Source organism: Acomys minous (assembly GCF_964271855.1).
Source record: "Acomys minous genome assembly, chromosome: 5".
Taxonomy (NCBI): Eukaryota; Metazoa; Chordata; class Mammalia; order Rodentia; family Muridae; genus Acomys; species Acomys minous.
This window is the reverse complement of record NC_140494.1, coordinates 23,127,832-23,144,910: the sequence shown is the minus strand read 5'-3', so window position 1 is coordinate 23,144,910 and position 17,079 is coordinate 23,127,832. Positions and strand designations below refer to the sequence as shown.

Genomic DNA, 17,079 nt, shown 5'->3' with positions numbered 1-17,079 from the left:
CATGTGGACTATTGTCTTTATGGTTACGTCTTTGAATGTATACCCTGTAGCCATATGCACTGTGATCTGGACAGTTACTTAGTGGTCAGCTAAGAATATCTTGAGATATGATTTATCAATAATACGTGATATGGACTCAGTGGTAGAACACTTACCTAGTGTATGTGAGGCCTCTGAATCTTATAACTACAAATAATAAAAATCATAACGCCACCTTGCTTATTTATTTGTTGAGTCACTGAGTACTGATTTCTGTGGGCCACAGATGTGGCAGGTATTATGGGAATCTGAGTTACAGCTTCAAAATAAGTGGTAGTATTCTACTACAGAACTGGGGGGGCAAATGAGCTGAGAGCAAAGAAATATTCAAAATTACTGTGGAACACTTTGCTGGTCACTGTGTATAAGACACTAAAGACTGTTACCTTCAGTTCAGAAATTAGTGGGAAAAACTAGATCCCCTTAACATAACTAAGAATTCATATATTTAGTAAATACAGAATGTTAAATGTAACTAATTTATAGTATTTGTTTGCAAGGGTTATGATAAAGAGTCCTGGAATTCCTTACGTCAGAATCACTGTTTCCTGATTACAATAGTGAAATGCCTTGTGAGTGAGGAGAGATTTCTGTAGCTATTCAATGTAACATGACAGTGTTTTTCAAAGAAATGTTAGTAGGCAGCATGTCCTCTTTGAAGTGCTATGAGGAAGATAAAGCACACAGCATTTCCCTCATTCAAAAAAGAAAGTTGCTCCTCTGATGGCGTTAGGCCTCAAATATCTCAGACACAGAATTTTGCAAATGCTTCCTACCGAATTACAGATCGCACTTGTGGAATTCTCTGGCAAACACTTGTGCCTCTTCGACTTGCCAGCTTCTATATTCAGAGTAGAAATCATCCATAGATTGTCACAGAATGACCTCAGACCAGACCAGGCCGGGACACTGTGCTTCTATTTCTGGCTTTGACATTTTTCCCTGATAATGGTTTGCCAAGCAGTATTATTATGCCATCCACCAAGCCAAAATTTATATTTTGAGGATATCATATTTGCCATTTTTAAAAATGCCTTGCTTTAAAAAAAAAATGCCTTGCTTACCCTGCAAGCTTATGAGTTGGCCTTGTAGTTGTTACTGTGCTGTTTTGTTTATTTCTAGTTAGATGACAGGAAGTCACACAGTAGACGTGCTCTGGGGAGGAAAAGATCAGCCTTTCAGGTAAACAAAGCTAGAGTTACTGTTGGTTGTCACTTATCCAAGAGACCTGGGCTAAGCAAGTGTCCAGGTATCAATCCTGAGATCCATGACACAGAGTTCATTCCGGTGTCCTCTCAGTCACTTACAATGAGCCCTGAAGAGTGCTTCACCTAATCTCTCAGGAGAGCTTTTAACAAGTAGCCACATGACAGAAGTTTGGCTCCTTTTCCTTTCCCTTGCCCTCCCTCTGGTGGAGGTGTTAATGAGTGAAACCCCAAGATGGGCAGCTGAGAAGCCCTTCCTCCATTAGCCTGCGTGGTGGTGAGTGACTGGCTGTTCACTGTCACTTCCCAGATGACCCAATGGTGGCCCGTGCCCTTTGGTCTACACAGAAGGAATCTAAATGGGAGATGAATCACTTATTCAGAAACTCCAGTTGTTCATATATTCAGACAGGCACAGACCCAACGTCTAACTGGCTAATGTGTTCCTAGTAAGTGTCAGGGAAGGAGTAAACTTCTGGTGAGAAAACAAGCCAGAGCCTTGCTTCACACTAACCTAAGAGTTTAATAGTTAACACATGACAATCGGATACTTAATAGTTTAATAGACAACATGAAATCTTTATAGTTTCCAAGTCCCTTATAGCTATGATTTCAACTTGATGTTCTCACCCCAATATGAAAAGTACCGATACACTCACAGATTCTAGTAGAGAGACCAGAAGTGTGTCTTCTCCATTCCCGGAGCTTAATACACATAAGACACGCATGATGTAACTCACAAAATTACGAAAAGCATTTCCAAGTTTTTGGGACACCATGATCATACCTATTCTAGGAATAGGATTAAATTGGTACTTATAGACCACAAGGATTAGCTGTGTAGGATATTAACTGTTATGATAAAAAATGAGATGGCATGCAATGGATATGAACATCGAGAGATTTACTGTAGAAGTGTGAGAGAGAAGGAAGTGGGGGAGGGGTGCCTCACGGGGAGGGAGAGAGAGAGAGAGAGAGAGAGAGAGAGAGAGAGAGAGAGAGAGAGAAGAGAGGAGAGTCATGAGTCATTTGTCCTTTTATATCCTGGGGCCCTGGCACATACCTGGTGGCAGGCTGTGATGATGTCAGAGGTTGCTAAGCAACCTAGAGCAGGTATGCTAACAGTAAGTTAAATGTTAGCTAATATAGTTATTACTGAAAATGATGTTTGAGGTACTATAGAGCTGTATATAAAAGAATGGATTCTAGACCCTGACCCACTGGGTTTGAGTCCTGCCTTCACCACATAGCATGCCATTAAGATGTACATAAAACTCTTCGAGTAGTACTTACCAGGAGACAGAGCTAAAGACACGAGGACCTGCTACTGTTCCTCATTAGTGCTAGTACTTACACACCAATAAGAATTTGTCCCTGTTACATGGAAAATGAGGAAGGAAGATGGTCTATAATGTTTTTAAAAGGCTTTATTTAATTATGTCTGTGTGAGGACTGTATTGCAGTAAGCAGAAATGCTCAGAGACCAGAGGTGCTGGGCACGCCTGGAGCTGGAGTTACAGGTGGTTGTGAGCCGGCTGTTGGGGGCCCTAGGAACCAAACCGTCTTAACTGCTGAGCCATCCATCTCTCCAGGCCCTGGATATAATCTTGGTTCTCACATATTATCTCCTTGGACTGAAATGTTTCATCTGTAGGTTGTGGGACTTTCCCACAATTCCATAATACGTTTTATTTCCTCTCACGGGCAACGTTTTATTCTCTAGTACTTTGCCCCAAACCAGCATTTGTGAAAGATCATCTACCACAAACAAAACCTTCCAGATACCCTGTGCTGTAAGGCGCTCAGTTATGCCACGCATGCACATCTGTATGTTAGCCGCAGATGTGAACTTTTGCCTGTCTCCTCTTGCTCTCTAAGTCCACTAGTGATAAACCGGTGGAATGTTAAATTTTTATTCAACTTTTGTTGAGTTAGCCAGCAGCAGGTTATATAAGTATGTTGCTACGCAGTAAATCACTAAGCAGTAGGCTCTATTTTAATTAATTAATCACTCTTCACTATTGGTTATCTAGTTTATTCAGGGTTAGTCAGACCTTACACATTTCATGGCTACTGAAAAAAAAAATGGTCTAGCTAATTTCCCTCCTCTAAGTGCGAGGATTTGGTTGTAAATTCTGTCTGGCGTCTTTCACCGTAAGGCAGTATGAACCAAGGTTTACGGTCTTCTTTACCAGCTCCAGAGCGCTCTTTTGAAAACCTCCACAAGAAACAGGACCCTAGGCGGTGGGTGTGGAACAGGGAGGAGTCATAATTGTCGCAAAGAAGAATAAGGCAACACTTTCCACATTGTCTTGTTTTTGTTCTGTTCTCCCAGGATGGTGGTGACAGTTGATCAGACACAAAAGCTGGCAGTACCCTGCCGAAGTAAGGATCAAGATGACCCTCAACAGCAGCAGCAGGGGGACAGAGACCAGGAGGAGGGATGTGCATAAAAGGAGGAGAGGACGAGGGTGATGAGGTGCTAAGCGCCACCGCCACAGTTAGATTCTCCTCTAAGGTTCGGAGCTGGTGAGCCACCTCCCGAGATCGGGTGGAGGTAGGAAGGGGAGGCTGAGGGGTGGCGCAGAAGGCTGGAACCGGTAGGCCCTGATTGGTTCTTGCACTCTCGCAGCGTCACCGGATTGGGCAGTTTGCAGCGGGAGATGTTATGAGGTGCAAGAGGGCGGAGCTAGCCGTTTGGGTAGGAGCGTTGGCCTGGGAGTGGGGTGTGGAGCAGCGGCTGCGGGGCAGGCGGCTGAGCCTCGGGGACCCGAGTGTGGGGAAAGCACAGCCACCGCCGCTGGGTTCCGCTAGCCGCGCCTGTTCGCTCATCGCTCTGCAGGTTAAAAAACAAACCAGCAACAACAACAACAAAAAAAAAAACCCAACAACAAAAAATCTGAACGACACGTAGTCGCCACCACCTGGTCCCTGCTAACCGCAGGAAACTACCTTGCAGTGCCGCGGGCGGGGACACTCCCTTATCTGGAAGCCCCACGTCCCTAGCTCCTTGCCCCACCCGCTGCAGAAAAGGGGCCATCGTTCCCCCAAGACCTGTCCCCGCTGCCCCGCAGACAGCCGCAGGGCTGTGCCCACTCCCGGAGCGGCGCTCGGGAAGCGGCTTGGAGTTGTGTGCTCCGCGTCGCGGTTGCGGGGACGAGAAGGCTAGCGGGTGTCCAGGTTTCGGGGGACCTGGCGACCACCACCCATGTCCCGGCCCGTCTTCCTCCTCTAGCTTGGCTCCCCGGGCCGGGTGACTGCAGACCGAAAAACTCCTCGCCCCCGAGCGTCCCCCGGGAGGGGAGGGGAAGGAGGTGGGGTGGGAGGAGGTGGATCCAGAAGGAAGGCGCGAGCAGTCCGCCCCCGGGAAGCAGCTCGCGCGCCCGTCAGCCCGGCCAGTCTCGCGCTCGGCGATCGCGGGCGCGGGAGCGGGGGGCCCCGGCCGGCCCGGCCAGGCGACGGGAGAGTCCGGCGGCCGCCGCCCCGCCCCACGCCCTCCCGCGGCGGCGCCGAGAGCCCGGGGCCGGCCGGGGCAGATCGCGGCGCTGCCTTGGAACGGACCCTAGGGGTCTCCGTTGCGTGATCGCTTCTCTCACTGCCCTGGGCTGAGGCGCGGGCCCGCGGAGGCCGCGCCCGCGTGTGCGCAGCGAGCCAGGCCGGGGCACAAAGGCGGGCGGCGGGCGCCGGGGTCCGGCGGGCTGCGGAGGAGGGGCGGCGCCTCATGAATATTAACCGAGCCGCGGCCTAGCGCGCCCCGCTGCGGGCCGAGCCGCCGAGCCGAGCTCTTGCTTCCCCGCACGCGCCCGGGCCGCGCTTCCCGGGAGCCCGCGCCGGCGACCCGCCTCAGGAAGGGGCGGAGGAAATAGTGGTAGGTGGGTGGTTTGCTTTGCGCTTTTCCTTTTGCTTCAGGTGGCCACCGGGGAGGGCGAGCCGGGGTCGGGGGAGGGGGGTGGCCGGCAGTCGCCAGCTAAGAGTTGCCGGGGCCGCGGCTCGCCCCAAGCATGCCCGGGAGCTGGAGCGGGAGCGGCGCCGCGTCCCACCCGCGGCCGCACGCCTCCCCACCCATCCCCGCCGCGGGCCAAGGAAAACAGCCGCCTCCTCGGGGGCGCGGGCCGGGGCGCAGGGCAGACTGCCACGGGCGGCCGGAGTCACCCGCGGCCCCGGCGGCCACCGCAGACGCCGCTGAGCCCACGCCCGCCCCGGTCGGAGCTGGCTTTTTTGTTTGTTTGTTGGGGAGTTGGAGGGCGTCTGCGAGTCTAACCGGGTGCGGAGAAAACTTCGCCTAAGAGTAGGTATCCGGGTGCTGCAGAATGCGCATACCGCCTCGGCACTGCCCAGGAAATGCAGCAATTAAAATGCACTTGAACCGGGATTCTTTTTTTTTTTTTTTTCCTTGAAGGCTTCATAGCAGCCGGGCGTGTTTGACACAGCCACCGGAGCAGTTCTGAGCTCTCATTCTCTCTTTCTCTTCTCAATGTTCAGGCTTTCCCCCCTCCCGCCCCCTTTAAAAATTTGTTGCGGGAGGGGATTGTTTCTTTCCTTTGCGTGGTTCACCTTCGTGGACTGAATAATCCTTTGGATTGTAGGAGAGGGGGAGCTTGGTCTGGACTTGTGGCAAGGCTAAAGATCGGCGCCCGGGGAAAGTTCGCGTCCTTCATTAACTTCTCCCTGTTCTAGGAAGAATCTCCGAAAGCTGACGCCGGAGCAACCCCCTAGGATTTTCCCTGGCCTCGGAGCAGCCCCGCCTGAAGTGGACCTCTTCTTTCTGCACTTGGCCTCTATCCTCCCTGCCGAGGAAACCTGTCGCCCCTGAACTTTGAAGTCTGGAGAAAATGAAGAGGGAGAAGTGTGTTGAAGTGGGCGTTTGAAGGGGGGCGTCCTGCAACTTTTTTTTTTTTAAATCGTTGTTTGAGCAGTCCTTACCTTGCACCGCCTCAGAACCTGCTGTGGAATTGGTCCCCCCCCTTTTTTTTTTGGTGTGTGGGTGGCACCTCTCCAATGTGGACTCCCAAAGGATTTGTCCCTTTACAGTTTGAAATGAAATGATGGCTACACATTGGACTGGTCTGCCTGAGGGAGATGGTGACAAACTCAAGGCCTGTGGGGCCGCCTCTGCCTGTGAGGTAAGCCAGCCAGCTAGCTTTGGGCGGTGGCTTAATGTCTGTGAGCGCGCTAAGAGTGTGGGGTCGTCTGCCACTGGGCCTCGGGAGGGGCTTCAGCTGCTTGCTGGCAGCGCCCCAGTTGCCCAGGAGGGAGGTGAAGCCTGGCCTACTTTTGTTTCTAGGGACTTTGGTGATTAATTAGCACGGGCAAGCCTCGATCTTAAATGCCTCAATCTTGGTTACCGGTGGGGCAGGGGCGTTCGTCTCTCTCTCTCTCTCATGGCCAAGAAGCCTGACAACAGTACAGCTCAGCATCCATTTTTCCTTCTGTGTTTTGGAGATTGATCTACTTGGGGGCGGCTTTATGTAACTCTCCTGTGCGTTACATCCCAGGGGCGAGGCAGCTGGTATTGCTTTGGTGCACCTGGAATCCAATGTTTTCGACTCTGGTGGGAGGGGATCCTGGCTGCTAGTGGTGCCTATAGCAGCGTTGGGTGGCGATTGAAGTCTTTTTCGTGGACAGTTTAGGCTCAGTCTTGGAAGCCGCCGGTAGTGTTGAAAGCCCAGCCTCCTGGAAATCTCCTGGCTTTGCTGTTGTTTTATTTATGCTCTGTGGGCCCTTACAGTGCCCCATAGTTCTGTGGGCCCTTACAGTGCCCCACAGTTCTTTGGGCTACTCTAGGTGGCAGGTCGCTTACATTGAAGTGCAGAGAAGGGTTTGCTGGGAAGAATTTACTTAGATTTTCTTTTCTTTTTTTCCCCCTGCCTCCCCCCAACAGAATTCGTAGAAAATTCTATTCATTTATGGCATCCACATGATGCTGTCCCGTCGTTTATTCTCCTTGTGTTTGAGTTGCTGCATGTGGCGTTTTATGTTGATGATGGATCTATTGTGTTGACTTTGTTTCCGTATACTTCCTGTGATTTGCTTGTTCAAGGTGCTGAATATTGTTATTCTTTAAATGTCATTTTTGAGGCGCCTGTGTCTTTTATTGAGATGTCAGTGGTGACAATAGCAGCATCTCCGGCGAGCCCTCGCTAGCTCAGTTTCTTTTGCCTCTGTTGTGAATTCTCTCTTCCTGGTCTTTGGTTGTAAAGCATGTGAATTTGGACGTTTAGTCAGTTAAATTTTGGTCTCTAAAGCGCGCAGAGAACGTGCTTCACAGTTTACTTCGGGAATAGAAAGTTGGTGTGTGGATGGGGGCATTCTGTGTGTTACCGCACAGTTTATTGGACAGAGCCTCAGCTTTACACCTAGAATCGGCATTCTGCTTTTTGATATGAGTAAACACCTACTTGCAGGTGAAGCATAATTAAGCTTGACACCACAGTCCTCTGATCACAGTAAACCATAATGAAGCCTTTTGGAAGACCTACCTACAACCTGGTGATTGCTTAATGGGTGTTGTAGTTACATAATGATATATGCTGTAGTCCTGAAGCCTTATTTGTCATTGTCCTGTGAACACTTTAATTAACATTTGGCTTGCATTGTGGCTGCTAGAACTAACGTTTATTTGACAATATATGTATATGAGTGTGTGTTGTTATTGTTTAAGGATTGCTCCCAAACCAAGAATTTAGATACATGTTGGACTTGTCCAGAAATCAGTTCGTACTTCCAGTTAGTCCTATACTGGTTTTATTGACAGTGGCAGTGCATATTTTAAAGGCTGGGAGATTTGTTTCCATTTGGGCATTTTTGCTTGTGTGGTTATATTGTTTCTAGCTAAGAATGAAGAAACAATATTGTCTATATTTTGCTCATTTAAAGAGTACTTGATTTTTGGTATTAATCTATTTGGCTTTCTAAAGTATAGTTTTAGATTCTTTGTGCTTCAGAAAACATTTTCCAACTGGCAGGTGGGAAGTGAGGGGGAATTGCCTGATTATTGATTGCTTGCCTCTCATTAGCTTTGATACGAGTTTCTCTGGTGCCGGCTACAACTTGTGAATATTTCTGAATACTAGAAAGGGAGGGGCCATAGTTTGATCAATATTTGTTATTGAACACTTAGTATTTGCTTCCCCCCCCCCCCACAGGGTTTCTCTGTGTAGCCCTGGCTGTCCTGGAACTCACAGAAATCCGCCTGCCTCTGTCTCCCAAGTGCTGTGATTAAAGGCGTGTGCCATCAACACCTGGCTGCTTTTAGTTTTATTGAGAATACTGTATTCTGTAATATTGTCATTCTTTACTTAAAGGAAAAAGAAGAAACAGTAGCTATATTCCTAGATGTGAAATATACATTAATGTATGTTTCTAAGTAACCAGGAAACAAATGCATATGGCTTGGTTTTAATGGTGTTTGTTAATTGACCAGAATGATTAACTTTGTGAGACAGAAGAAACTAGTTTAGTAATTTAATTGGCATTTCTTTCATGCTTTATCTCAGTAGCTCATTCCATGTTCTATGGATAAGGTCAGTTGCTTTGCATGTTCCTATTAAATGCTATAATGCACTTGTGTTGTGTTGATAAGTATGTTAACTTGGGCACCCTTCCTCAAGACTATATAGGAAAACCAAGAAGCACATAGCTCATAATGTAGAGGACTGTGATAGTTGAGAAAGTATCTTGGCGTTCCACAGCTGGACAGGGCCAGTTGTGTCACCAACACTTTGTGCGTCTAAAACGTCATCCCCCTTCCTATAGCCATGCTTGTGTCACAGCGGTCATCCTATGTCAGCCTCCCAAGTGGTGGGGTTATAGGCAGGCACCACCAGGCTGTGAAGATGTGCTTTTCAATAATGGTTTCAGTCACCCTGAGCTGTGGAGCCATGGTGTGTGTGTGTGTGTGTGTGTGTGTGTGTGTGTGTGTGTGTGTGCGCGCGCGCGTGTGTGTGCGCGCGCTCACATGTGTACCTGCCTGGCTGTTTTGTGTTTTGTTTTTTTTTTAACCAGAAAACTGATATGCTGCAATAGTTTCCTTCCCCCCATTTTAAACACAGGTTGCACCTTTTAGTCTACAACCCTCAGTATTCTATAGTAATGAAAAATGTAGCAACTTCATTATTAAAAGCTTAACTGTTATTGTTAATTTCATTAGTTCACTCTTGTCTTGCTTTTATTTTATTTTTTTTTTACTTAGGCTAAGATTATCCTGTATTTGTGGCTGATGAAAATTAATTGCTTGTTGATAATGGAATAGTATAAACACTAAGAATGTTTCCAGAGAAGGAAGTTGTATGAAGTCTTGCTGTTGTTGTTGTTGTTGTTGTTGTTATTGTTGTTGAGACAGGGTTTCTCTGTGTACCCTTGGCTGTCCTAGACTGGCTTTGTAGACCAGGCTGGCTTGGAACTCACAGCGATCCTCCTGCCTCTGCCTCTGAGTGCTGTAGTTAAAGGCATGTGCCACCATGCCCGGCTTATGATGTCTTTTATAGTAGTGCTCATTTTGTTTTTGTCCCAGACTCCCTTGTTCCATCTCAAGCTCTTTCTGCTTTTTTCTTTTCTTTTCTTTTTTTTTTTTAAATGTGTTCCTTTACTGTTTGCCCATTTCATATTGGATTGAGCCAGAGCCAATCTCTCTTCCTTTATCCTTTCCTCTGCGTTCATTCCTAGGTTTTATTTTATGTTTCACAGTATAGTTGACACCCAGTTTATAACCCTACCCCAGATTTTATGGTTGCCTTCTCCACCCACATGGGGACTTTGTTAAGTTCTGAGCATTGTTTCAGACTGTCCCACAGGCATGCAGACTTCACCGAGTCTGCCCTGCCACCACCCTGTCTGTGTGTGCTGCTTGCTCTCTTGCTGACAGTGCCACTGCCTACTTGTCCCGGTCAAAGCCAGGTGGTTATTGTTGATCTAAAGTTCTGTCCAGTCTCCATTCCAGACGGCAGCGGTGACTGCTACCTGTGTCCAGGTCGCTGTCCCACTGACAGAAGCCACACAAGCAGGTCTCTCCAGGAGCTTCCCAGTAGCTCGGCTTGCCTCTCTCTCCTTCCAGAGCTCAGTCTGACATGACTTCAGTAGTCAGGATCACCCTGCTCCTTTCTTACCTCCTCTTTCTCTAGTTCTTAGAGTTGAGCTTGCAGGGTTGTGGAGCAGGCAAAGCCTTTTCACCTTCACCCCACTACAGGTGTCTCTTTGACCTTGCGGCTCCTCTTCCTCTCCTGTTCTGTGCCCCCACTGCCTTCTTTATCTGATTTTTCCCTTAGCCCTCGAGGCTCTCTCCTACCTAGGTCCTAGGGAAGTCTGCCCTGCCTCTCCAAGACTGATTACTTGTCCCTAGTGCATTAGTCCGAAACACACTGTGCTTTATTGGGAACAGTGCTTACGGCTCTGGCCAGCTCTGTCTTCTTTGGACTGCAGCCTCCATAAGAGCACAGGCCATGTTTACTTCCACAGTGTCTGACACATAATAAATGCTCAGTGTTTGTTGAATAGATGAATGAACACACTCGAAGGGCTTTACATTTCAGTGACTGTTCGCTGAGATTCTGGTACACTGATTATTATTTTCATTCTTCATTATTCTGCCTCATCATTCCTGCCTTCACCGGCTTTGGAATTTCTTCAACTCCCCCTCCCCCTCCCCCCCCCCCCCCACCCCCCAGATAGGGTTTCTCTGTGTAGCCTTGGTTGTCCTGGACTCGCTTTGTAGACCAGGCTGGCTTCGAACTTGCAGCAATCCGCCTGCCTCTGCCTCCTGAGTGCCACCACCGCCTAGCTTTCTTCAGCTTTTTTTTAATCTACATATCTTGGGACTCAGTTTGACCTTCTTTTCCTCCTGAGTTTCATGGTTTTGACCCAGGGTTGCCTCAAACTGGATGTGTAGCTGAGGCTGACCTTGAACTTGTGATCTTCCCGATTCCACCTCCTAACTTGTGGTATCACAGGCACATGCCAGGAAGTCTGCTTTCCTCTATTAGTGTTGTTTTTGAGACAAGATCTCACGCACGGTAGAGCCAGGGTGGTCTTGACTGTTTCAAGGCTCCCCAGGGCCAGAGTGACAGGTACTTGCTACCTGGTATGCATCCTTTTATCTCTTGGTTCAGGTGGCCACATCCTCCTGACCCGAGCACTCAGGATCCCTATGCACTTGGAATCAAGCAGGCGGCTCCAGAGCCAAACTGCTGATTCTCCGCTTCCTGCTGCTCACCTTCCCAATTTGCTCCTTCCGGGCATGTTCCTCAGGAGCGCTAGCAGCCCTGCTCTGCAGGCTCTGGAAGGATTGGTGTCTCTTTTTTAGCACACATATGACCCGCATATTTGCTTGCCTGATTTCTCAGCTTGCTGTGCTGCTGTCTTCTTCGTGTTGTAAGCGGAGCAGAGCATTTATAAATCAAATCATGGCATTCCTTCACTCAAATTCCTTTAATGGCCTTTCATTTCCCTAAAAATTAAAAGGGCAGAGTTCTTTCAGTGACCTTCAGGGCTTTGCTCTCTCACCTTCCTGCCCTCACTTCCTGTTGCTCTTCCCCGGGTTTTGTACTGACTCTCCATCCTAGAGTTTCGCTTGGAGACCAGGCCTGGCGGCCTCCAGGCTCCCACTCACTGATCCCTCCTCCTTTTGCACTGTTCTTCCCCCGCCTCCTTCCTCATGGCTCGCTCTGGGGTCCGGCTTGTGTTTACAGGCCACCTTCTGCGTGAAGCATTGCCACTCCCCTGCTTAGTGAACACCACTCCCCTGCTTGGTACCCAGTGCCCCTTCCCTGCGTTATCTTTGCATCCCCCATTTCCTGTGGGGCCTGCTTGGCGAGATGATTTTACTCTCTTTCCCCCCAGGTTGGTGATGCATGTAGAATATACACATTCAGAGTACAGAGCTCGGCCGTTCGCTCATGTGCTCTTTGTCTCCTAATGTAGTTTTCAGGTGAATGAAGACAAGAAATTCCACGGTACCATGGCGTTTGTTCCTTAGGCGTGTAATATGCAAACACTGTGTGTTGCCCGTGGAGTAGGAAGTGCCTGGTCTTCAGGAGGGCTCCTCACACCTTAAATTCCCTTCCATTTCCGTCAGGGCTGCTGCGGTGATGTCTGAGTCACTTATTTTCCTTTGTATCTTTCTTACCTTTGGGAAGTTGGTTACCAAGTTACAGTAACCAGGACGATATGTAGTACAAATGAAGGAGATAATTTGTACCGCTGGGTTTGATGTTAGACTTAGTGGGAGGAGAGTCAGAGTGGTGGATGCCGAAAACATGTGGAAAGGCAGTATGCCCAGGGCTCGAGGGCTTCACCTGGCGTTCATGTGCTTCTGGGCTTGAGTTCTAGCACTTAAACACACACACTCATACACACACATACACACACACACACACACACACCAAAGTTTATATTAATAATGTGTCTGTAGTGAAATAAATGGTTGTCTAGCATGTGAATGATAGATACTTAATTTTATATTTTTAATATAATAACTAGACAAATTTAATTTTGATGAGAATACAGAGATGATAATTTTTTCATCCTTTTAAATCCCAAACTGCTGTTTACTGATTTTTAAAATAAGTTATGTGCTACCAGTCTTGTGAAATTCTGGTTTCTAGCAAATCTATACTCAAAGCAATAGGCGAGCAGCCTTTCAGAGGCATGTGCTGTGTCCCCGGGATGTCCTGGGCTTGACCCTAGCTAGTTAGAGCATACCATAACGCCATTACTTAATGGTAAGTGTTCTGCCATAGCCATGGATCCAAAGCCAGAATACACTCTGCCAAACTCTGTCTGTGGAACATTAGGGCTGAGGGCAAAGCCTGCCAGGATTGAGAGTAAATAGTTCAGTAGCAGAAGTGTGTGTCACTCGGGGCACGGGGTGAGTCTGGATTTGAATGCATTGAGTAAGATCTGCCACTCGATAAGAGCCACTAACAAAGAAAATCCCTCTGTAAGTTATTAGTGTTCCTTAGCATTCACTTTTGCTTACCATATTTTGAAGTCTGTTGTGCTTGATTTCATGGTTTCAATTTGAGCTGCTACAGGTCAGGTAGTCTACAACAAAGGCACTTCCCTCTCTCTTTTGTTCTTTGCACTAGGAAGAGCCTGTTATCTTCATGTACTAGCAGTATGCTTGCTGATTTAAGAATGGGCAGTGCTAGTGTTGGTAGATGCACAGATGCTGTTATTGAATGCAGCTATTTTCTGTTGCAGAAGGACCATATGGTAGGCACTTGTTTTTCTTTCTGGTTGATGTGATTAGATTACAAAAATGAAAGGTTACTGTATTTAAAGACCGTCCTAGTATTTATCCACTTTTACTCGGACCTTTAGGAATTAACTGTGTGAAGCCATGTAAATAGGCTTCCATATACTCTTAGGAGTAGAAGGACTTTGTAAGTAACTTTATAGTTTCTGTGAGAAACACGTGGCATGAGGTATCCTTGGGAAGGGCCAGGTTTATTTTGGCTTAGGGTTTACCAGGATCTAGTCTGTGGAGGCCGCGAAGATATTGTGCAGAGAGCAGACAGTGCTGGTCACGTAGCGCCCGCGGTCAGGAGCTGGGGGTGACAACTGCTGGTGCGCAGCTTGCCTCTCAGCTTTATTCTCTAGGATGCCGGCTTCCAGAGTGGTAATACACACACCCAGTCCTTCCTCAATCAAAGTTTCCTGGGAACGTCGTCATAAACATACCCAGCGTGTGTGTCCGTGGGGACGCTAAAGCTAGTCTAGTTGGCCATGGAGATGAACCCTTATGGACATCTTCACGCAAAAGCTCGGGTTTGGATTATTTTCATGAAAATGATCTCGGAGTTTGAAGTGCTGTCCTCTCACCAAACTGAGTAGTGGACAAAATAGCTTGTTTCCACATGGAGTAATAGAAGACAGCATTTTACAGTTTTAAAGTGGCCAGAGCGATGGCTCTAGGGTAAAGGCACTTGCCGTAACCCTGTAACCCACGGTGGAGGGAAGGAGAACTAATTCTCCAGAGGTGTTCTCTTACCTCCGCACATGCACCGTCATGTGTGCACCCACATGTACACACACATCACTCTCATCTCCACATGTGCACCACACATACACGTCACACATATGCATGTGCACACAGATTGTAAGTTTTAAATCTGAGAGACAAATGGATATACTGTGCTATAGCTTCAAAAACTTGACACGATAGACTATTTTGTTTTCTAGTTAATGTAAAAAAAAAATTCTATTCTCTCAAGTTGGAAGTTTAGAATTTAAATTTGGTATTTCTGAATATTTATCTGTTTTTGGGACCATAGACAGAACAGAGCAAACTGTTGTTCATTACTATAAAAAGGCTAAGTTGAGGATTTTTATGCACTTTCCCCCAGTGGCTGGCTGCTCAACGGCCTTCGTTTGATATTGGGTATGTTTGGATTCTGGCTTGGTTTCTTACTGCCTTTTGCCCTGTTGCTTATCTCAGCTATGGGTGGACATCTGGCAGAGCTGTGGGTAGTGCCAGGCATGCTCTGTCCTCATAACCTGATGAACACACCATCTCTTGATTTCCTGGCCCCCTCCCTCCACTGCATTCATCATTAACATAACATATTAGAAGTTAAATTCCTGACTGTCCTGGACTTGCTTCGTAGACCAGGCTGGCCTCGAACTCACAGAGATCCGTCTGCCTGTGCCATCCCAAGTGCTGAGGACTTACATTCTGAAATAACATTGATTATTAGGTAACAGATGGAGTTAGTACATTTGGAAGTTTCTTCTGGATACAGTTTAACTAGTGTAATCGTGGACTTGTTCTGTATTGAAGATCATCTGTGTGAACTTGATCAGTGAGGGCTACCTTCTTTTCTGGGCTGTGAATATTGGTGTCTAAAAATAATAGGGATAGGCATGTGAGATGAGGGAAGGAAATGCTTGGGGCACCCATTTTAAAATCAGATCTTTATTAAAAGCTTTTATGAAATTGCTTTTTCCTTCATTCCTTCATTATTTATTCATTTATTCATTCACGTTTCTCAACAGGTTCGAACAAAGAGAAAAATAGAGACAGGAAAATTAAAAGCTTAGAATTGTCCCCCGGTGTATACTTGAAAATTCTGCTAAGGTTATATAGGCTGGGTTCATGTCCCAGAAGTCTTCCTTGACTTTCCAGTTCGTTCTTTAATTTTTGAAGTGACAAAAGCCCAGTAAAGAAACAGAGACAGAAACCAAACCCCAAGGCAGTGGGGAACTCTGTGAGACCCATCATCTCCCAGGAAGTTCTCCATCTCAGAGCTTGTGGTCCCAGAGAGGACTGTTTCCAGTGTGGTGCATGGGCCAGAACACTGATTTAGTGAAATGTAGGAGATTATGATTAGGAAAATTTTTCTGGTTTTTTTTTTTTTCTTCCTGAAATAGAGTTTCTCTGCGTAGGCTTAGCTGTCCTGGACTCCCTTTGTAGACCAGGCTGGCCTCAAACTCACAGTGATGCACCTTTCTTCCCAAGTACTGGGATTAAAGGCTTGTGCCAGGAATTTATTTACTTATTTATTTATTTTGCTGTTTTATTTTATTTTTAAAGTCTTTGTATTTTTTGAAAATTCATTTCATAATCTCATAGGCATGCATCTTTGTAGGTGTTGTGGACGGATCCTACCCATATTGTATAAGAATTTCAGAGTCTAAAAAAATAAAAAAAGAATTTCAGAGTCCATAATGTAGAACTAAACGTTAGATTCTTTTTCTGTGTCTGTGAAGGTAGAGCGAGGTGATCTCAGGTAGATGGGCCTATTTTAGTTAGAAGTTAACTGAAATTAAATTTGTTTTCTTGGTAGAGGTAGAAGGACCTAGAAGAGGTGTTCTAAGCTACCCCTGCCTGGGTAGGACTTTCACTCAGGCAAGTTGGGGTGATCAGTCGAGTAACTTTTTAGATTATAGATTTCTAGTCCAATCATTAACACAATGAATGAATGAATGAATGAATGAGAATCCCCAGAAGTCACCCCAGACCTTTGTGGGGTTTGTGGTATCCCAGTGATCATCCAAGTTTGAGAACAGCAGAACTCTAGACCATATTCACAGAGCCTTCCAAGAAGTGCTAAGTGGGCACAACTTAGTTAATACTCAAGACTGAAGCCATCGCCGGCTTCTGTTGGAGCCAAGCATTATGTTCGTGTTGCTGCTCTCCTGAAGTGGTGTCTTTTCAAGGGCAGGGAACTCTGTGTCAGGAGAGCCAGGTATGGCGGTGCACATCATATCTCCAGCTGAGAAGCCCAGGCACCGGCATAAGTCGAACCCAGAGGTTCAACGCAGCAAAACGAAATACTTTAAAATTCAAGAGGTGTGAGTGGTAGCTGAGTGTACTTTTGAAAAGTATCTGCTGAACCTTAATCAATCATTTTAAAGTGATAGAATTCTGCATTTTGGCTTAGTGCAGCTACAACTGTTACTTTTTAGCTTTATTATAGAAGTAATTTTTTTTTTGTTTCATTTGTAGAAGGCTGTATTTAAGGTATTGCTGGAATAACTTGTAATTAGTTGTATTTACTAATTTTTAGCAAGAACAGAAAAAGTCACAGCAAAAGAATACACACACACACACACACACACACACACACACCTCTGTACCTAAGTGCACATTGTGAATGAGTGACAGAAATCATTTCAACATAAATCTTCAATAATGAAGTGTTCATTAGTGAGATAATTTCCCCTATAAATCCATCCCCATTTGCTGCCATCAGCTCTTCGGATTTTGCCCTTTGAATTGGTCTGGTCGTTCAGTCTGATTCATAGTGGCTGGCATTGAGTAATACGATGCAGACACAATGCAAACTAATTGCAGTGTCCAGTCGCAGTTCTGAAAAAGAAGTGGGGTTTCTTGAAAACA

General features: G+C 46.6%; 1 protein-coding gene across 6 annotated transcripts in view; it reads left to right on the top strand.

Annotated features, from left to right (window-relative positions):
- The first annotated feature begins 4,973 nt into the window (after positions 1 to 4,973).
- Positions 4,974 to 17,079, top strand: part of ARHGAP21 (Rho GTPase activating protein 21) — a 127,654-nt gene continuing 115,548 nt past the window's right edge. For 2 of the 6 annotated variants that reach the window (XM_084782824.1, XM_084782823.1), the window contains exons 1-2: positions 4,975 to 5,112; positions 5,922 to 6,367. In XM_084782824.1, the coding sequence (XP_084638950.1) occupies positions 6,287 to 6,367 (81 nt within the window). In that variant the 5' untranslated portion in view covers positions 4,975 to 5,112; positions 5,922 to 6,286. Of the gene's footprint in view, positions 5,117 to 5,186; positions 5,533 to 5,921; positions 6,368 to 17,079 lie in introns of those variants that run through there. The other 4 variants (XM_084782820.1, XM_084782825.1, XM_084782822.1 and 1 more) reach the window with 4 other exon arrangements.